The sequence below is a fragment of the Schistocerca gregaria genome, chromosome 4 (genome assembly GCF_023897955.1).
Source record: "Schistocerca gregaria isolate iqSchGreg1 chromosome 4, iqSchGreg1.2, whole genome shotgun sequence".
In the NCBI taxonomy this organism is placed as follows: domain Eukaryota; kingdom Metazoa; phylum Arthropoda; class Insecta; order Orthoptera; family Acrididae; genus Schistocerca; species Schistocerca gregaria.
Window position 1 is genome coordinate 669,349,355 of NC_064923.1, and position 22,965 is coordinate 669,372,319.

Below are 22,965 nucleotides of genomic sequence, written 5' to 3' on the forward strand. Positions count from 1 at the left end.
CAAATGCTTTAATACAGTTAATAAAGTTAATATGTTATGCCTAATACTTTCAGTCAAAAAGTATGTGGATAGCAGGTTTTAATTGGGTCTTATACCCTAAAAATATTTAAGTATTTGGTAATAACTAATACAGTAATATAGTAATAAAGTAATACAGCATTAAACTAAAACTAATATTTTGAAACTGAAAATTTAACATTACAACAACTAAACAGAGCTTGTGATTCAATCTTAGGAGTCTCATATAAGCCAATAAAATCTTCATTGATGATTAAGGAACCACGACAGTATGAATACGAAATGACACTTGTTCGTGAATCGAAGAATCACTTGTTTCATCAACCATAATAGAAAAATGATCAGTCTTTTTGATTGAAGCCAATACCTTTCTCAACACAGACTTTCCTAATATATCAATGATCTCATTTTGAATATCGTGGGACATCCACTTATACCCCGAATGCCCTGACCAATCTTTAAACTCTGGTATGTCATTCCTTTGGAGTTCCAACAATTGAAAAAAAAATTGAGTTTACATCTTTGTGCCCTCTAACTGCTAGTCCTTGTTGGCATTGAAATTGCACAGAAGTAAAAAATTGTCTCAAGAGCTAAACGGCCTTTCTTCATATCACTATCTAACTGTTCATTCAATTGGGAGGCCACACTTCGGTTAGTGATAGAATTTAGTTTCAGAACACCTTCTTTATGCATAAACGTATTTTCATGAAGACAGAATTTTTCCACAGCCTTTTTCCAGTTAGAAAACCCTATGGAAGTAAATGCATCTTCTTTTTTTGAAGTCAGTTGTAATAGATTTTTAACATCTGCCTCTTTGCAGGTTTTGCAAAAAAACTTTTTCAGCAGATGGTTCATATTCTAGCCATGTATATTTAATCAACCAAGACTTCTGCAATGATTTTGCCTTACCGGATTGTCCAGGTTTCGGGTGTGAACGGTTCTCACCTGAAGACAATGAAGCAACTGATGACACAATAATTGTTGGAGGTTGACTTGCAGTATCATCAACTTCCAAGCTTGGCTTTTTGGTAACAAATTTATACATTGCAAACTTAATTCACAATACATTAAGAGACTAAAGTAAATGATTAAAATATAGTCATATAAAATAGTCCACTAGACACTAAAGTTAGAACACTAAACACATCAGCAACATGCACTGAACGAAACTGTCCACACTGAATGACTGTGACAACAGGGTGGACTTTATATAGCTGCAGCGTCATAATGTCTAGGAGCATCAAGGCGACACGAGGCAGAGGGTTCCAGATGCTTCTGCTCCAGTCTTTTTGATGTTACTGCAGCTGTAGTGCTAGCCCGCCAGCACCAGACTTTACCTGAAGGTTCTTGCACCGTGATAAATTCTAAGTGTGCCCGCAGCACCGTAACACTATCATGATTCACACTACTCGTTTTCAGTTAACTTGCTTACTACCATAATAATTATTTGTATTAACTCATTACTGAATGTATTTTAAAAGGTAACTATTGTCAAACAAGTAAAATAAAAAATTCCAACATAATTTTATGATTTTAGAAAGGATAATATAACTAATAATTTTCTTAAATTATTGGGGGGGGGGGCTCCCCCCCCCCTCCCTCCCACTAATGAATTTTTCAGATCCCTCAGGCCCCAAGAAGTCAGCACCTGTGAACACAGTGCATCTGGTTTAGCGCTGCACAGCTCCATTCCCCCACTCCACCAACACAGTGTTTGTCTTAAGACAGGATTGGACATGTCTGATGCAGAATCTCTTTATTCACAGAGCTGGCTTGATTGATGGATTCTATGTCATCCAAACAAATCAGAACTGAGTGATTTGCGTCAAACAAGGGAAAAAAATCATTATCTTTGGAATGTAAACTGAACATTTTCAGAGACTTCAATGCAAAAATTAATATTTGTTAATTGGCAAAGAAGTTTGCCCTACCAGAATCAGTAGCCAGAATAATTAAAAAAGGTGAAGAAAAAAAAAAAAATTCTTGAAGTTGAGAAAAATGCTCGACTTTTAAATCAAGTATCATTTATAAATGTCATGGTATTACCGCTCACATGGAAAAAAATAGTGTGATTAAAATTACTTCTTAGTTGACACTTCAAGCATTGTAGCTGGTTTCCTCCAATGGGAGTGCTCAATGTCATGCACAAACTGTTTGCCATTGAGAAACTGTCACAGCAGTTAGTTCACTTACAATTCCTTATCCAGCTTTCATCAAATCAAATCACATCAAATTCTTGATGTGTTTGGATCTCAAATCCTGGGTCTGGCCCTTTTATTACATTTTTCATCATACACGATAACCACACTAAAAACAACACACACACATGCATGCACAATAATTCTAATGAAAATACATGTTTCTACACAGCACTAACCAAACAGTATTGGATCCTTCTGCACAAGACACAATTCACCATCATTTATACAGTTATTATAATCACAGAGATCAGCTTGCATTAGATAAGCTCTGCAGAAGATTGCATGAAACCAAATTTTTGAAGACTGTCAATTAATCATTGCCACTGTGATGCCTGAGTCATAAAAAGAACAGCTTTTTGCAGTGTATTGGCATAATGTAGTATTCAGCATATACACCTGATGTGTAGAAGGTCAAAGGTTCGAAACTCATTAAATACATCAAAATTTTTTATTTTTACAAATCTAATCAAGACACTTTGTTTAGCATTTTAGTCCAATTGATTGATTTAAATGAATTTTTCATGTTTCTTTGCCATGTCATTTTCGTCATTGAATTGACTTTTTTATTTGTTCCTATCTTTCTTCCTATCATTCTTTTAATGGAGGTTGATTCTTACAAAGAAGAAGACTGCAACCAGCTACTAATAGTACTGCTATTTATTAGTGGCTGGTTGCTGTCTTCTTCTTTGTAAGAATCAATCTACAATTAATTGTACACAGCCATGGTCTCACCATGTCAGTTTTAGACAAAATAGCTTTATTATTCTTTTTCCATTTGGAATCTGCTTTTGTCAACTAAGTGCCAACCAGGACGTTTCATCAGTTGGTAACGTGGCATCCCATGATGATAGTTTCAGGTAACCAGTGACAGCGAGAAATTGCAGTTTGCTTTTACCACTAAAACTGAACTTTTACTGTGGAAGATGGCTCTGCAAACAAACATGTTAAGAAATATTTCTGTCTTGAGTTTGCTCGTAGAGGTTAGCCATAAACACCATGAACAAAGTGATAATGAGTTTAGTTCTGCCACAGATTGTTGATTACCATATTCTTGGATACACTGCACATCATAAGGGTATGGTTAGGTTAGGACCAGAGTTTAATTTCAGGGCTACAAAAGCCGTCATCTGCTGCAGTTCAGTCATTGCTCACTTAAAATCAGCTGGCAACAGAGCTTCACCCATTTCTGTCATATCTTGTGGTGGCCGCTTCCAACTTTGCTCATGTTCCTCATTGACAACAGCATTTGTGAAGTGACCTGCTGTGTTTGTGTGTCACCTATAGCCAAGTGGTAGCTGGCATCAGATGTGGCAACACTATAGTGGCAAGTGAGAGATGTCAACCAGCAAGTGATTTTAATCGGAGTATATGTTAAAATTATGGTTTGATAATCAAGTAAGAGTGAAAAATTGTCCTGTTGATCAGAACACAGTATGCTCTCAAGCTAAGCTGATGTTTGAGAAACTGAAAGAAGAAGCTGGAGAGGTAGCCAAGGATGAAATGTTGAAAGCTAGTAAGGGTTCATTTATCTGACTCAAAAGTCACTGTCATTGGTGTAGCATTGCAGAAAGTGGAGAGGTGGCAAGTGCTGATAAAGAGACTGTGTCACTCTAACTAGAGAAACTCAAAGCAATGATAGAAGGAGGTGTCTATACCATATTCAGCATAGTTGGAACTACTTTGTTCTGGAAGATTATGCCTAAAATATCTTCTATCGAGGGTGAAGAGAAAACCTTTTTCAGATTCCGAAACCACCAAAGACAGATTGACAATGACGTTGGCATGACTGCAACTAGTGAGCTAGTGCTTGTAAATTAAAATCTCTCTTAGTTTACCCTTCAGAAAATCCAATAGCTTTAAAAGGTACATCTAAACCTGGGTTGCATGTGATTTGTAAGTCAAATGCTAAAGCTTGGGTGACAGATTCTCTTTTTGAGGACTAGTTGGGTTATAACTTCACATGTGAAGTTGAACTTTATTGCTCATTAAAACAAATCCCATCTAAAGTGATTCTGTTAATCGACATTGCACCAGATCATTCTCCAGTTGCTCTAATTAATTTTGATCCACATGCAAAAATTGTATTTTTGATACCAAATACAACCAGCTTGTTTCAACTGATCAACCAGGGATTCATTAAGACATTTAAGCTTACTACACAAGATGATAGATTGTGCATCTACAGGAAGCTACGAAACAAAACAATGAGCTCTCTGATTAAAGCTGTATGCTGGACTGAGACAAACTGCATGCTGGACTGAGACTCAAACTCAGGACTTTTGCCTTCCTTTCAGGAGTACTAGTCCCACAAGTTTTGCAGGAAAACTTCTGCAAAGTTTGGAAGGTAGGAGATTAGGAACTGGCAAAGTAAAGGTGTGCGGGTGTGATTTAGGTCTTGCTTAGGTAGCTCAGTTGGTACAGCACTTGCCTGTGTAAGGCAAAGGTCCTGAGTTTGAGGTCTCAGTCTGGCACATAGTTTTAATCTACCAGGAAGTTTCATATTCTGATTCTGGAAACAGCCAACAGTCTGTGGCTAAGCCATGTCTCCACAGTATGCTTTCTTGAAGGAATACTAGTCCTGCAAGCTTCATAGGAGAACTGTGAAGTTCGGAAGGTAGGAAGTGACAAAGTCATGGAAGTAAAGCTGTGAGAACAGGTTGTGAGTCATGCTTGGGTAGCTCCATTGGTTGTGCACTAGCCCGTGAAAGTTCAAGCCTCAGTGTGACACACCGTTTTAATCTATGAGGAAGTTTCATATCAGCGTACGCTCCAGTGCAGAGTGAAAATTCGTTTTGGAAACAAGTTCTCTGTTAAAGGCTTTTAGAAGCAATTCGATGCCATGAGAAGTTTTGGAAAATCTTTCACAATAAACAGTAAATCATGTCTGGAAAAAGCCATATCCATTTTTTTCCTAGGGTAAATCAGCACCAAATCCTTATCAGATTGATAATGTGACTGAAGAAGTGACAAACTTAGAGGTGGGTGGTGATAACGTCCAAGAACTGCTGAATTTGCACAATCAGGAACTGACAGTTTATGAGTTTAGAGAAATGCGTAATGAAGAGCAAAACACTTAACAACCAGATTCAATAGCTACATTTCAATCAGAAGATCAAATTATGGTTGCATACTTGACAGAAGGCCTCAGTTCAGTTGAAAGAGGGTTACAATTTTTTGAAAAATATATGCTCCTAAGAATTGTGCACTTCTGCTACAAAATGGGCAGTAAAAAATTGTTAGTGTGCTACAAGGAAATTTTGCATAAGAAGAAAAAAAATCGACCATCAGACGACGCTCTTGATTTTATGAAGCCTTCTACGTCACAATAACTTTGGCCTACATTGTTGCAATCCATGATACTGTACCATAACGTAATATGTTGTACTGTTGAAATGAACATAATTTGTATGTATTTATATGCAGAATTCAATGCCAACTTAATCAGATTCAGCATACACAGTTATCGTTCAGTCCCCCCTACTGTGTAAGACCAGGATATTACTGTAATGTGAAATATTTCACTACTAACTAATCTCATTCTCAAAAGAGCAACATCTCATACACAGATAAAGTATCCTTACATATATTTTTTCACATATTCCCACCTTTTAATATTACATTCTTTGAATCAGGTAGTGTAACTGAATCACTAAGTGTATTACAGCCAGAAATTAAGTGGTAGTGCTAGTAACTATAACTTCTTTCAATGTTCAGACTTGGTAATGTCGTTTTTGAGATACATCTCTCAAACTGTTTGATTAAGTTTACTGTTAAACTGAGTTTATCTCTAGATATATGGCAAATAAATTATTGAAATGAAATTACAAGAGCATTCTTCTTGGAATTCTGAACAAAGTGGTTCATAGGTTAAGCCACCAAACTTGCATTCATTAGGAGTAGAGTTCAGATCTCTATTCAGCTATCAAAATTCAGATTTGTCTCCTTGGTTTCGCTAAATCAGTTAGTCTGAATACTAGGATAGTTCCCTAGAAAAGATTAAAGAATTATTAATCTACTGAGATGTAATTATATCAAGTGAAATGTAGAAATGTAGTTGTATGGCATGTACTGAAACAATGAGTCTTCCATTTCTGTCCCTCTTCCAGCCCATTTTCTTTCATTGTTGTCTGAGTGTTTTGTTTCTATCTTTTCCTCAGTATTCATTGTGATCTAATTATCTTGCACTGAATTTGAATTTCTTCTCCCCACAGCCCTACATATAACCTGTGGAAACAGGATACGAATAGAGTATACGGAATAAACTGTCCCCACTAATATTTGCACATACATATATTTTGATAATTATCATACACATGCACACAGTACAAGGTATAAGAGCAGACTGAATTAACATGGTGGCTTGGATGAGCGACCTGAGTCCCAGGGATTAATGTTGTCTGTGGTTGATATGACCTATTGATGCCACACGGCTCTCTCCCCACCCCCCTCCCCCTCCCCCGCAGTACAGGGTACCACATGTGAGTCTTGAGGGAAGACCATGTTGGCCTCAACACTGTTGGTGGTTGTACAAGCTGGTAGACGCGCGACCGGGACTTCCACCACGACCAGGGTGTGGTGCAGAGGCGGAGCGATGGGAGGCAGGTCCACCTCGAAGTTGTTGAGCCAGTGAGGATGGACGATACAGCAGCCAGCCCAAGAGCAGGCGGGTTGAACGGTTGATGGTGAGGTGTAGGTGTGGCTAGTCCAGATGCTATTCGAGCTGTCCGGCAAGATGAAGGGGCAAATAGTCATTGGGTAACACTCAAGAGGGAGGGTGAGGCTATGCACAACACTGATGTTTAACTGGACATTGGGTGGCGGGGCTATGGTGTCTGTGAGTAGAGTGAGAACTTGGTCGTTGAGAGTGACGATTGAAATGTCGTCCACGCAGTGTGGGGGTACGTTGCTGAGCAGGGTGACTATGTGAGGGAGTGTCTCTGTAGTTGATGAGGTAGCAGTGAAACCCGCACACAGGGTAGAGTGTGACGTGTCTGAGAAACATGTAAAAGGTGACGGGGAGGCATTGGGTGAACAAAACAGCATGGTGGCCCGAGGAGAAACATTGTTAGACTCCACGGCGGGAGGCAGACTGGCAGGAGAGTCGTTAGGAGAATCAGACTGAGCCAGCAGAGGGACATCAAGGTCCATGAATGCTAGTTTGAGTCAGTGTAATGAAACAGTTTGTGGACTGTCTTTGACAATGATGTCGAAAGTTGTATAGCCCTGCCAGAGGACTTTAAAGGGGCTGAGATAAGGTGGTTGCAGAGGTTGTCGGACAGAATTGTCTGTCAACATTACATGGAAGCAAGTGTTGAGAGCGGTTGGCACGTAACAGGCATAGGGTACCGGTAGAAGAATCACACCACACCTCATCCACAACGCCGGGGATTTAGCTTTAGTAAACACAAGGGATGTTTGAGGGTCCATGGGAGACCTTGAGATTCCTTGTTGGAGGCTTGTAGGGCGGCCAGGTTGGATAAGTCAATGATGCATGCAATAGTATTGATCCGTGAAAAAAAAATCTGCAGCAATGTTGTCTGTGCCTTTGCTGTAGCGAATGTCGGTTGTGAATTGGAGACTATATCAAAGTGACGGAAACGCTGAGGAGAAGGGTCCTCAGGGTGATTGCAGAAAGCGTCTGTGAGGGGTTTGTGATCCGTGAGGATGAAGAACAAGCTACCCTCCACGTCGGCGCGGAAATGTTTGACGGCCTTGTAGAGTTCTCTATCAAAAGCAGAGTATTTCTTCTGAGCTGTTAGATGTTTTTTTAGAGAAAAAATGAAGAGGGGAAACCGTGTCTGCCTTGCATTTCTGTAGTACTGCTCCAACTGCAATGTCACTGGCATCCATAGTGATGAACAACTCGGCCGAGGGGTTGGGGTGGGCGAGTGTCACAGTGTGAGCTAAAGAAGTCTTTAACATATTGAAAGCCTCCAGCATAGGTGCAGTCCAGCAAACGGGTTTGAGTCCTGAAGTCTGTTTACCCGACAATGAGTCTGTCAGCAGGACCTGCACGGTGTCGGCAGAAGGCAGGTGACAACGGTAGTAATTTATTGTGCCCAGGAAACATCGGAGCTCTTTGTAAGTAGCCAGGGGCGGCACCGAAGTGATGGCGTGCATGCGAGATTTGGGAAGCTGTATTCCATCGGTGGAGATGGTGTAACCCAAGAAAATGATGGAAGGCTGACACAACTGGAATTTTTCTTTGTTGACTTCAACGCCGTTGGGGTTCAAGGTCTGGAGGAAATTCGATAAATGATTTTTATGTTCCTCAGCTGACTTGCTGAAAATGAGTATGTCATCCAGATATGTGAAGCAAAACTCGAACTGCCATAAGATGGAGTCAATGAAACACTCCCACATTTGAGCAGCATTTTTTAGGCCAAATGGCATGAAGTTGTATTGGAACAAACCATGTGGTGTGATAATAGCTGTTTTAGGGATGTCATCCGCTGCTACAGGAATCTGGTGGTAGGCATGTTTACAGTCAATAACACTGAAGATTGTAGCATCTAATAACATATGAGTGAAATCATTTATGTTAGGCACAGGGTAATTGTCCAGGACAGTACGAGTGTTTAAATGTCTGTAGTCACTGCACATTCGGAAAGAACCTTCATGTTTGAGGGCGAGGTGGATCGGTGAAGACCAAATTTTCAGGTTGTCATTTATGAATTCTTCTACTGAATAGTAACATTTCTGCACTAATTTCTCATGTAAGGATTTTTTCAGTGTTTCTAAATAAATAGTCGCATGGTATTGCTATATGATCAGTCTGAAATCTCCTAAATGATGGATGGGTGATTGCTATGTTTTTTGGGCTTTTTTGTAAGTGAGATTGACTTGATTTTTAGGTTGTTTTGTTGGCATAACTCAAGTCATGTGCCATTCTTATTGGTGAAATTGCAGGCAAGGTAGTCTAACACTGTGTTTGACTCTTACATTTCATAAGTTGGTTGTTGATGGGCTTCACATCTTTTAACGAATTCAACACTTTTTTGTGTACTGTTAAGCCGAAGCCAAATAGTGCTGCTCCTTCATCAATTGTCTTATTTATTCCATTTTTGAAGATTCTGTAATTAGTCTATTGTTTCTGAATCTGTGAAGCATGTTTCTTACGGAGCAAGAATTTGGATTTTCTGCTTTGTGAGTTCTGTTGTGAGATTTTGTTGTTTCCTTGCTTGAATGAGTGTCTGTTGAAAGTGCAAATTAACTGTGTGTCTTTTGTGGAAGTTTACCATCCAACTCTGACTTGCTTTTTTGTATAAGTCCAAACTCCTCATAATCCAAATGCTTGGTGGCACATTGTAGTGGGTGGATTACCACCCAAGGTACTTTCATCTTTACTTTAACAAGTCATAATGGTGTAGTACCAGAGATTGTGAGTTCCTGGAGAATGTTCACTGCTGCACCTCCTTGTGAATGGATATTGACCATACTTTCTCTTGCTCCAATTAAGATGTAGCTTGTATTTTGGTTGTCATTTTGGTCTGCAGATGGTTTTTTATTTCCTACCTGGCCTCCATATGTACCAGCCTTCGCTTATCTGCCACCCAGGGATTATATTATTATTATTATTATTATTGTGTTTTGATTTTGCCAGATTCCTTCTTGTACATATATTTTCCAGAACTATATTATATGTATCTTTCTTTTCTGGCAGCACACACATACATTTATAATTCTGCCATTCTGCATGCACTGTTAAATTTTGATAAACCTTGCATATTTTATTTCTACTGGATTAATGTGCTCCAAAATGTTTATACAGCTCATTTTCATTAATTTATGATACACTTAATTCCATGTTATTTCTATCATCTTTAGCCCTGGTATTTATTTATTTCTTGCATTAGTTCTCATGTTTGAAATTTTTTTCATCTTGCCCTGTCTTTAGTCACATCTTCTATGGCCCTGTTTTGTTTAGCATTTTTAAACCTGGTACAACTTATTCCTGCAGACCATCAAAATGTCTTCTTTCAGTATGTTTCCTCCCTCCCCCTCCTCCCTCCCCCTCCCCCCTCCTAGACCCTCCAGTTGTTTTAACATTTTTCTGGCAGTGACTATTTTGTTAGCAAATAGTGTAATTGGATTAGGGAAATAATGTTGAAGGTAAGAGCTAGGGAGTGTAGCATAGAGAGAGTGACTTCAACCAAAACATTGACTTTCATGTAAAATGCTCTTACCAGCTGATCTATCCAGGCATAACTCACAACCTGCCCTCACAGTTTCACTTCTGCCAGTATCTCTATCCAACTATTTTAAATGTCACAAAAGCTCTCCTGCGTATCTTTCTGCACTAGCTTTCTTTCAGGAGCATTGTCACATTGCTTATAGCACTTTGCAACTGTACTCAAGCTCATTCACTGCCTATTTTACACGTGGCTTATCTGCAAAGGGGGTTGGTAGTGAACGGTTGCATTTTCGCTCCTAATACTGAGTCATATATTGGCTAGGCTTTGAACAGCAGTGAATTGAATACACAGTTGTCTATACAACAACCTCACGCAAAATGAGGACACTATTCAAGTTCAGATTGAAACTTAAAGTTCACAAATAAATCCGATCTGGATAAATAATAATCGGTGCAATTCATACACATTATTTATTGTATCTAAAAACAGAGATGATGTGACTTACCAAACTTTCGCTGTGATGGAGCACTTCCTTTCACGCCGATCACCTGCCACCCTACCTAAAACCTCTTTCCTCATTACCTTAGCCAGCTTCATTCTCCCTGAAAACAGCTTTCACATCCCGCAACTACCCTCCCGACCTGGTACAGAAGCAAATAACCAGAGCCACTTCCTCATCCCCTCAATCCCAGAACCTCCCACAGAAGAACCTAAAAAGTGCCCCACTTGTGATAGGATACTTTCCGGGACTGGCTCAGACTCTGAATGTGGCTATCCAGCAGGGATACGACTTCCTCAAATCCTGCCCTGAAATGAAATCCATCCTTCATGAAATCCTCCCCACTCCACCAAGAGTGTCTTTCCGCCATCCACCTAACCTTCGTAACCTCTTAGTTCATTCCTATGAAATCTCCAAACCACCTGCCCTACCCTCTGGCTCCTACCATTGTAACCACCCCCAGTGTAAAACCTGCCCCATGCACTCTCCCACCACCACCTACTCCAGTCCTGTAACCCGGAAGGTGTACACGATCAAAGGCAGAGCCACGTGTGAAAGCACCCACGTGATTTACCAACTGACCAGCCTACACTGTGAAGCTTTATATGTGGGAATGACCAGCAACAAACTGTCCATTGGCATGAATGGACACAGCCAGACAGTGTTTATTGGTAATGAGGATCACCCTGTGGCTAAACATGCCTTGGTGCACGCCCAGCACATCTTGGCACAGTGTTACACTGTCCGGGTTATCTGGATACTTCCCACCAACACCAACCTGTCAGAACTCCGGAGATGGGAACTTGGCCTTCAGTATATCCTCTCTTCTCGTTATCCGCCAGGCCTCAACCTCCGCTAATTTCAAGTTGCCGCCACTCATACCTCACCTGTCTTTCAACAACATCTTTGCCTCTGTACTTCCGCCTCGACTGACATCTCTGCCCAAATTCTTTGCCTTTACAAATGTCTGCTTGTGTCTGTGTATGTGCGGATGGATATATGTGTCTGTGTGCGAGTGTACACCTGTCCTTTTTTCCCCCTAAGGTAAGTCTTTCCGCTCCCGTGATTGGAATGACTCCTTACCCTCTCCCTTAAAACCCACATCCTTTCGTCTTTCCCTCTCCTTCCCTCTTTCCTGAAGAAGCAACTGCTGGTTGCTAAAGCTTGAATTTTGTGTGTATATTTGTGTTTGTTTGCGTGTGTCGACCTGCGAGTGCTTTTGTTTGGTAAGTCACATCATCTTTGTTTTTAGATATATTTTTCCCACGTCGAATGTTTCCCTCTATTATATACATGATTTATTGTCGTGCACCTACACACTTTCACATTGTTCCTTCACAGTTTATTCGCATACACTGGTGTCCATGCTTACACCCACAGCACTTTGCCGCTCTGAACTGACCACCACAACAGCCAATGAACAAAAGCCCCACTTTCACGCTCATATCCCCAGTCCTGAGTTGGGTCACATGACACTACATTAATCAAAATAATTCCTTAACATAGCCACAATTTGTTTACAATTTTATAAGATTTAAGTATTTAAACCTAAATACATTATATAATTTTACACACATTTATCACAATATAATTTTATAATTCATTGGAAAAAAACTATGCAACGGAACTACAAATGCTCATCAAAACACAAAACAAGTACTTTCATGTCAATTTTGCGTTACACTATTTTCTCTCTGCATTTAATACATAATTTTATTCTTAAACATGGAAATTTAAAATCAGCACTAATTTATGACATGCTACCAGATTTACATAATTAGGAATAACTCCATGTTTTGGCACAGTTTCACCCCTCTCCTTTCATTTAATGATGACTTTGCACAAAATATGAGACATAAAAATACTTGTCTGGCACTACAAAGATTGAAACTGAATGGTGTCTTCATAATAAAATAATGACTGACTTTGCAGTTGTTCTAAACATCCTTATAACTTAACTCTGCTATGAAACATTTTGATTGAAGTACATCAGCCCAACAAATTATTTCTGCTGCTATGATTTAAATTTAAATTACGAACTACTTGGAAGAGCTTGTTTTTGCATGACTTCTATTTCAGTGGTTAGGCATCCAGCAAATCCAAGGACTCACATTATAAGCCCACCCTATGTCATTTACTTAAGTGCAAAGTCATGTACAGTAATTATATGCAATTATGTAACCAAGTAATTTAAACCACCTGAAACTGCTGAATGCTGCCTTCTCTTTATCAGGGAAAGATGAGTCTAAATGTATCGACTTGTGTTTGAGATTTTCACATCCCACCCATTTTTCCATAGCAGATATTTCCATTGCTAGCAAAGCTGCTGTATGGGCATATTATCCCCTGTTACCTTACAACTTGGCCAGTAACCTAACAAACTTGATGCTGAATTTCAACAGTGGTATGTGTTAAGCAATTGAGTGCTTTAACGTAGGTCTTTCGTTGCAGCTGCCAGGAAAAACAGCTGAGCTGTCAACAACAGTACTAAGAGTGATTGGACATTGTCAGCTAAAATATACAATAAGTATTTTCTGTATCTCTCAAACAAGCATATTTTCCTTTTCACATCATATGATTGTCGTTTGGTGATATGGGAAGCTACTAAAGGGGAAATATTAAAGAGGTCTCACTATTATTTTTGTATTTCAATTGTTCACATTGATCACACTTCACCCATAAATAAAAGTACTTGTTTATGTCTTTAATCAATTTTAATATCAGTTGTGCAATGATTTTCCATATTTGTGTAATGTGACACATTGCATTTGTGTATGCCTAGCTAATTAGTTTGTTGACTTAGCTTTGTTGGAATATGGAAATTATTTATTTTCCTTTCTTCTCACATATCTTAAAATCACTCTACAAAATGTATTTTCAGCTAATGTCATAGAAAGGGGTATCACAGAACACCCAGAGTTGAGCATTGGAATGGCTACAGAAGGGATTGAAGTACGAAGTGTGGGTAACACACTTACTCTCCATGAAACAGCTCTCATAGAGTCATTTAATCTTCGGGCGGCTATTGAATACCAGCACAAGAAATGTAAGTCAAGTATTCATACAATGCACTTAAATAAAAAATTAAAAATTTTCCCCTCCATTTAGGATGATCTACCAACTTCATTGACAGCAATGATTCCCATTTTTTTTTTTTTTCCCTTTTCACTCATTTGTCGTACATGATCCTTCTTGGCTCATCTAGCCCTTTTCTTATATGTTGACTTCCGCATCATTGGTGTTTACTATTGTTAAATTTAAATATTTTTCACTACTAATATAAGTAATTTTAAAGAATAATATGTTTGTTTTTATTAAAATTGAGCCACTTTGCTGTTTAGTAAGCTGCAAATGCTCAACATGTAATCATACACACAAACAAATAATGTGTGACTAGCATGTAAATTGACCCATTCTACATTGTTTCAATAGATATAATGCCAGCTATCTATGGAATGCGGAATTAACACACAAGATTTCATAATCTTCTGTTCACTTCAAACAAGTCATCAACAGCACCTCCTATTTGACAGCTGTTAAGTGTACTACACACAACACTACTCTTATAAGCCTGGCCAGCCATGTACATAGCATCTGTAGTTATAGGTTGCCCCCTGTCTTGATATTCTGAGGCCTTCACAGACTGAAACTAGTCTCCATCTTGTCCAAAATCAGATCTCACATATGTGAATTGTCCGTACACTACCTTTTCTCATTTACTTGATGACCAATCATATAGGAGTGCTCTCTTTGCCATTCTCTTTTACCTAGAACTGGATCAACTGCCAAGGTTCTGACTATCTCTGTTCATGCCTTGAAGTAAGGAAAATCCTTGCTGTTATTCTTTTTATGTTTCCCAAAATGCTATTCTGTCCCTTTTGAACTCATGCTTTCAGCATCTGCAGAAATTCATTGCTGTAGTAATATTTGAAGTCAGATAGCAAGTATATGACAATATTTTTTGTAATTCAGCAAGTTTCCTGGTAACTTCCTTTATTTTAAATGTTGTTATACCATCATTCCACATTATTAATTCCTTCTCTATGTGACTTTAGGCTGTCCTCTTCACTGTAGGACCAAAAATGGGTCTACTATTCAGGAGCACACATTTTCAATAAATTTCCAGAAACCATTAAAACTTGGTTTCAGATAAAGCACAGTTTAAACAGAATTTGAAAAACTTTTTGGTAGGCTCCTCTTTCTACTCTATAGATGACTATCTTAACAGGGAATGTTAGTCCAGCTTAAGTAAAAATGTCTGTTACATTTCAGTTTTCACACCACTTTGCACAACAGTCAAGATTATGTATTTTGTGTATGATAAATTTATTAAAAGTGCAGAACTATGTTTCATTCTAACAGTATATTAATCCTGTTAGTATTAACAGTTCCAGTTTACTATGATGTGTTCATATATTTTGACAGTCTCCTGACAAATGACCAGGGAAGTGAGTATTATATTCAGATGTTCTATGTTTTTTTATGTTATACTTTCTGACATGTCCCACACCCATGAGAATCATCTCATTTTTGGGTCTGTGGAACAACAATTGAATCTAATCTAATCTAATCTCATCTTTGACACATGGAATTAAAAATTTTCCTTTCTAGCCGGTAGTGAGGTCATATTTATGAAATATTTATATTTTACTAACACATGGGAAGTCGGGGTTCATAATGTAATTTCTTATCTAAAATTTGCTTTCTCCAGCGCACCTAGTATTTCTTTGCAAATGCTCCCACTAACTGTCTATCACTACTGCAGTGTCTGTCCTGCTAGCTGAGTGCTCAGCATGACAGATTGCTGTCTTGGAGGCCCCGGTTCGATTCCCATGACCTATACCAAGGCGGCCGGACCTGTCCCGAAGTGGCCTCCCAGCCCACGACGCCGAACACTCATTTCCATTTCCACTACTGCAGTCAGTGTCTATTTACACACAAAACTGAACTTTCATTTGGAATTATTGTAAATATAATTTACTGTTTAAACAGAGTGCATTTTGACATATATCAGTTGAGACAGTCTTTAAACCAAGTGTGTTGTACTATTTAGTACAATTTTTCCTTTTGCCATTTGGAGATTGAGAGACCAAGGACTATAACACTGATATAGCTTCAACTTCTTGCTGTTGAACCTGTAGATTGGGAGCTGATGATATTTTATGGTTCAAGTCAGAATTTCATTCTTAGAGGTGCAGCTGTAAAGACCTGTTTATGCACTACTGTTTCTGGTCTTTCTGTTGGGTCTGTGTTTAGTTCTGTTGCCCTCTTTTGTACTGCTTATAGCGGTTATGGAGAGATCTTGACAGTTCATTTTAACTTCAATATAACATTAGGTCACTGCTCTCCATAGACTATGTTGTCAAAATTTATTTGGAAGTATGCCTTGAAGTGATATCATGTCTCGAAGGAATTTAACCCTTTCCTTACTGAAATGTGACTTAATTAGGTTGGCTGTGACTCTCTGTTCTGAAAACCTATACAAGACTTGAGCATTAAGTGTTCTGATTATGTGGAGGTAACAATCACTAAATCATCAACATACACTGTGACTCTGCTTAACAATTCAGGTCCTAAGACTTAATACAATGCAGAAATAAATACACCTGCACTGACATTTAAACCAAAAGGGAGAGCACAGACCTCACTGCTTCTGCTCCCACACACAAAGAGAGTGAACTCATGGCTATCTTCATATAGTGTAATTTGCCAGTTCGAGTCTTGGAGATCTATTATGGTGAGGTACATAACGTCATGGAATTTTAGAAGTTGTTCTTCCAGGTTGTTACGCCATGTCGTGAGAGGTGGAATAATTTTATTTATTCCTTGTGTGCCTAGCACAAGGTAGACACTAGTGTCTGATTGGCTAATGGCCAAAATGGGGCTACAATACGGAGATATGGATGGTTGTATTATTTCTCAGTTTATAATTCTATTGACCTCCTTTCTCACAGCCTCCTTCTTTGCACATTGAATGGGGCAAGACAAAAAGCAGAAGATTTCATTTTGTACTTGTATTCCTTTGATTATGCCAGGGCATCATTCAAAAACATGATGATAATGTGTTAAAAACTCCTGCAATTCCTCCTCTTGTTCTTCTGTAAGACATGCTCACTCACTTACCTTGGCATGCAACATCTCAGGGCCTATTTCCTCTTCCTGTGGTTTCTTAGTTGCCTATATGTTTTCAAACATGATGGTAGGATCAAGGAATTGTATTCAAATGTCAGTAGCGTGTTTTGATTTGCTATCTCTGGTGTTTGACTTGACGAGTTCTACTGAATATTGTTGGTCTTTCACAATGAAATGACACTTCCCCTTACCAATGTTAATTTGTGCTTGGTGTTTCCTAAAGGTGTCCATGCCAATAAGGCAGTTTACTATTAGCCTTTCAACCACAAGAAAAGTGCACTGTAAAGAGAAGTTATCAATTTGAATAGGAATCCATTCCTCCAATTTTATGTCTTTAGACTTACCTCCTACAACTGTTTGGATTTTACAATTTTCGACTGGAAGTATTGGTTTGAATCATCATTTTTGTAGCCCTGTGAAACTATGTTTGTGGTAACTCCATTGTCCAGTACTATGGCTACCCTTACATGAAGTACAGGGTGACAATTAGTGGACTGTATGGGGAAAAAACATAAATTAGTTGCAAACTATGGCTTGCACTCACTTAATTCAACATGTAAACATTACTACAGATATTCACCATATAGTGGAGATGCTGAGTCGCGATACGCACAGTAAAAAGATCCACACAGTCATAGCTTTTGGCCATTAAGGCCTTTGTCAGCAGTAGACACACTTACACATACGCACACACACACTCATGCAAGCGCAACTTGCACACTTGTCTGCAGTCTCAGAGAGCTGAAACTACACTGTGAGTAGCAGCACCAGTGCATGATGGTAGTGTGACTGGGTGGGGGTAAGGATGAGGCTGGAACGGGGAGGGGGAGGGATAGTATGGTGGGAGTGGCGGACAGTGAAGTGTTGCGTTTTAGACGGAGGGTAGGAGAGAAGGTTCGGAGGGGGGAGGGGGGGGGGGGTAAGTAGCGGAAAGGAGAGAAATAAAAATAAAACATAAAAAAAAGAAATTAAAAGACTGGGTGTGGTGGTGAAATACAGCTGTGTGGTGCTGGAATGGGAACACTGAGGGGGCTGGATGGGTGAGGACAGTGACTAACGAAGGTTGAGGCCAGGAGGGTTACGGGAACATAGGATGTATTACAGGAAAAGATCCCACCTGCACAATTCAGAAAAGCTGGTGTTGGTGGGAATGATCCATATGACACAGGTTGTGAAGCAGTCATTGAGATGAGGGGTATCATGTTTGGCAGCGTGTTCAGCTACAGGGTGGTCCACTTGTTTTTGGCCACAGTTTGTCGTTGGCCATTCATGCAGACAGACAGCTTGTTGGTTGTCATGCCTACATAGAATGCAGCACATTGGTTGCAGCTTAGCTTGCAAATTACATGACTGGTTTCACAGGTAGCCCTGCCTTTGATGGGATAGGTGATGTTAGTGGCCGGACTGGAGTAGGTGGTGGTAGAAGGATGTATGGGACAGCTCTTGCATCTAGGTCTATTACAGGGGTATGAGCCATGAGGTAATTGATTGAGAGCAGGGGTTGTGTAAGGATGGATAAGTATATTGTGTAGGTTCAGTGGACGGCGGAATGCCATGGTAGAAGGAGTGGGAAGGATAGTGGGTAGGACATTTCTCATTTCAGGGCATGACAAGAGGTAATCGAAATGCTGGTGGAAAATATAATTCATTTGCTCCAGTCTTGGATGGTACTAAGTTACATGGGGTATGCTCCTCTGTGGCCAGACTGTGGGACTTTGGGAGGTGGTGGGAGACTGGAAAGATAAGGCACGGGAGATTTGTTTTTGTACAAGGATAGGAGGATAATTTCAGTCATTGAAGCCTTCAGTGAGACCCTTGGTATATTTAGAGAGGGACTGCTCGTCACTGCGGATGCGATGACCATGGGTGGCTAGGCTGTATGGAAGGGACTTCTTGGTATGAAACAGTGGCAGCTGTCGAAGTGGAGGTATTGCTGGTGGTTAGTAGGTTTGATATGGATGGAGGTACTGATGTTGCCATCTCTGAGGTGGAGGTCAACATCTAGGAAGGTGGATTGTTGGGTTGAGTAGGACCAGGTGAAGCAAATGGGGGAGAAGTTGTTGATGTTCTGGAGGAATGTGAATAAGGTGTCCTCACCTTCAATCCAGATAGCAAAGATTTCATCAATGATCTGAACCAGATGAGAGGTGTAGTCTTCTGGGTTTGTAGGAATGATTCCTCTAGATGGCCCATGAATAAGTTAGCATAGGATGGTGCCATGCGGGTGCCCATAGCCGTACCACGGATTTGTTTGTAGGTAGCCTTCAAAGGAGAAGTAACTGTGGGTGAGGGGTGAGGATATAGTTGGTCATGGAGACTAGGAAGGAGGTTGTTGGTTTGGAATCCATAGGGTGTCTGGAAAGGTAGTGTTTGATAGCAGTAAGGCCATGGGCATTAGGAATGTTAGTATATGGGTGGGTGGGGGGGGGCATTAATAGTGACGAACAGGGCACCGTGTGGTAAAGGGAAAGGAGCTGTGGTGTGTCCCTGTCGAGGAAGTGGTTGGTATCTTTTATATAGGAGGATAGGTTCCGGGCAATAGGTTGAAGGTGTTGGTCTATGAGAGCAGAGATTCTCTCAGTGGGGGCACAGTAACCAGCCACAATAGGAATCCTGGATGGTTGGGTCTATGGACTTTAGGAAGCATGTAGAAGGTGGGAGTGCGGGGAGTGGTAGGGATAAGTAGAGAGATGGACTCTGGAGAGAGGTTCTGGGATGGGCCTAAGGATTTGAGTAGTGACTGGAGATCCTGCTGGATTGTTGGAATGGGATCACTGTGGCATGGTTTATAGGTGGAAGTATCTGACAACTGATGGAGTCCTTCTGCCACGTAATCCTTGTGGTTAAAAACTACGGTGGTGGAGCCTTTGTCTGCAGATAGGATTATAAGATCAGGATCAGTTTTTAGATCGTGGACTGTGGTTCTTTTAGTGGATGTAAGGTTAGTATGCTTGTTGGAGAATTTAGGGAATGATGGTGAGGCAAGGTTCGAGGATAAGAAATTCTGGAAAGGTAACAGGGGTGGTTTGGAGGCAGTGGGGGTGGATCATGGTTGGATGGAGGAGTGAACTATGTTAGGCAAGATTCAATATTGGTCTTTGGTTGAGTCTGATTGGTCGGGTTGGTGGCAACAAAGTGTTTCCACTGTAGGGACTGGGAGACGGAGAGAAGGTCTTTAACTAGTCCTGCATGGTTGAATTTGGGAGTGGGGCAAAAGGTGAGGCCTTTGGAAAGGACTGATATTTCTGTGGGACTAAGGCTTCTGGAGGAAAGGTTCATGGCTGTGTTGCGGGTCTGCTTAGGTTTTGAGTTCTGTGTGGTGGTGGGAGGGGGTTTTGGAGGGTGGGGTAAGCGTAGTAGGTCTGCGAGACAAGGTTTGTCAGCTAAGGGGGGGGGGGGGGGGGAGGTTTGGAGATTGTTGTAGAGGTGGTGGACAGTGGTACTCCGAGGTGGGAGTAGGAAGTGTGCAGGGTGGTGAGCTTTTTGAGGTGGCGTTGTGCATGTTGCTCAAGTTCTTGCAGGGCAAGAGTTTCAATTTGAGTTATTGGTTCCAGGAATTTCGGATTACATAGCAGGAGAATTTTGCAGATGGAGAGAATGTACTGCAAGGAGGATTGGGCTTGGTTGAAATGGTTTTACGGGACTATGTTGGTGAGGGATAAGGATTGGCGGAGTCGGAACAGGTGGAGGTCATTGTGGAATGAGGGGTGGCACCCAGAGATGGGTAATTTGATGGTAAGTGGGGATTTCATGAGCCAAGCAGCAACACAGGAACAGTATACGGGACTGGGATCTGCCTAGGGGTAAGGAAACGTTTCTATATTGATGCAGATGGAAAGAGCAAAGATCCATGGGGGTAAAAACTGCCAAAAAAATATGTAAGAAAGTAGAAATACGCCCAGAAGATTTTGCAAAAATACACGAAATACATGTGAAAAATGTGAAATGGATGCACAGGGGGAAAAATGATATGAAATCTGAGGAAGACGATGATAGTGGAAGGCAAAAACTCACTAAAATTGACATGAAGTCACGAAAGTCAAAGTAGAGAATGTAGCAGGTTTGAGGGTGGATAAGCGTAGAGAAGGGAGATGACAGATGTGACTGGATGAGTGGATTTAGTGGGTGCGAACAGGGATAGAATGGAGAAAGTGTGGGGGGTGGGGAGGGGTTCGTAGTTAGAGATGTAAGATCATGTGGCACCGGAAAAGTGCAGGAGATAACATGCATAAATACGGGAAATGACACAGGGAGCATGATCAGTTTGAAGGTGGAGGCTTAATTATATTGGCGGAAGTAATGTGGGACATAAGATGCTGCACCAACAATCAGCATGTCCTTGAGGCCGTCTGTTGCATGCGGCCGAGTCCATTGATATAGTGTGGCTCGTAATCAGAGGGTGCAGTGTGGTTCATAAGGTAGCAAGAGAAACACAGGAAAGAATTTATTTTTATTTTATTTTATTTCTCTCCTTTACACTACTTACCCCTCCCCCCTCCGCATTTTCTCTCCTACCCTCCGACTAAACTGCAACACTTCACTGTCTGCCACTCCCACCATACTATCCCTCCCCCTCCCTACCCCAGCCTCCTCCTTACCCCCACCCACTCACCACTCCCATCAGGCACTGGTGCTGCTGCTTGCAGTGTAGTCTCAGCTCTCTGAGACTACAGACGTGTGTGTGCAAGTTGCGCTTGCATGAGTGTGTGTTTGCGTGTGTGTATGTGTGTCTACTGCTGACAAAGGCCTTAATGGCCAAAGGTTATGATTGTCTGAATCTTTTTATTGGGCCTATCGCAGCACAGCATCTCCGCTATATGGTGAGTAGCAACTTTCCTTCTCTCATATTGTTACATTCTATCCTGAATTTTCCATTGTTTTTTTACTACAGATATTCATATTTAGGTTATGACATGTTCGATATGCCTGCCATCATTGGCAATGATGTGGCTCAGATGAACAGTGAAATTCTGTATGACTTGCTGAAGTGTTGGAACATCCAAGCTGTCAATGACATCCTGAAAGGCAGTTTTCAGCTTAGCAATGGCTTCAGGTTTATTGCTGTTCACCTTGGCTTTAATATAGCCCCACAAAAAGGTTTCGAATGTGTTCAGATCCGGAGAATATGGCGGCCAATCAAGGTCCATGCCAGTGGCCTCTGGGCACCCCGGAGTCAGAATGCTGTCCCCAGTGAGCTCCTCAAGGACATTGAACACTCTCCTGCTTTGATGGGGTTGAGCTTCGTCTTGCATGAACCACATCTTTTCAAAATCAGGGTCACTTTGAGTAATGGGGGTGGAATTGTCTTCCAAAACCTTCACATACTGTTCAGCAGTTGCCACTGTGCCATCAAGGAATGTCACACTGATTATTCTGTAATTGGGCATTGCACACCACACAGTCACCCAATGAGGCTGAAAAGACTTCTTGAATGCGAAATGTGGATTCTCAGTTCCCCAAATGTATGAGTTTTGCTTATTGACGAACCCATCCAAATGAAAGTGCGCTTCGTTGCTAAACCAAACCGTGCTCACATCAAAGTCCTGTTTGTCAATTCTGTGGACAATAGCATTGGTGAAATGGTTCCTTGGACCTGTGTGTTAATGGGTGATTGGCTTGAATGTTATATAGGAAGAGACGCAGGTCTGCAACAGCAGTTTGTCACAGTGTCTCTCCATTGATTACCACCTGTTGTGCAGCTCATCCGATCGATTTCTTGGGGCTGATTTGAAACACAACATGTGTCTTCTCAATGTTTTCAGGCATTTGCAACATTTTTGGATTACCGACATTGCCAACACTGTCATCACGAAGACTACCCTTTCTCTCAAACATGTGAATTAAAACTTCTTGATTGTTAACACACTTGGACCGGTTGTCTCCAGTTTTAACTCTGTTGCAAACTTCCTTTGAGCCACAGGTGGGCTGTTATTGCTTGCATGGTAGGCCTTCACAAGCACTATACGTTCAGGCACACAGT

The 22,965-nt window shown here is 40.7% G+C and overlaps 1 protein-coding gene across 4 annotated transcripts in view; it reads left to right on the top strand.

Annotated features, from left to right (window-relative positions):
* Positions 1-22,965, top strand: part of LOC126268192 (tetratricopeptide repeat protein 30A) — a 152,211-nt gene that overhangs the window by 41,459 nt on the left and 87,787 nt on the right. For all 4 annotated transcript variants that reach the window (XM_049973802.1, XM_049973804.1, XM_049973805.1 and 1 more), the window contains one exon: positions 13,735-13,899. In XM_049973802.1, coding sequence (XP_049829759.1) covers positions 13,735-13,899 — 165 coding nt within the window. The remainder of the gene's footprint in view (positions 1-13,734; positions 13,900-22,965) is intronic.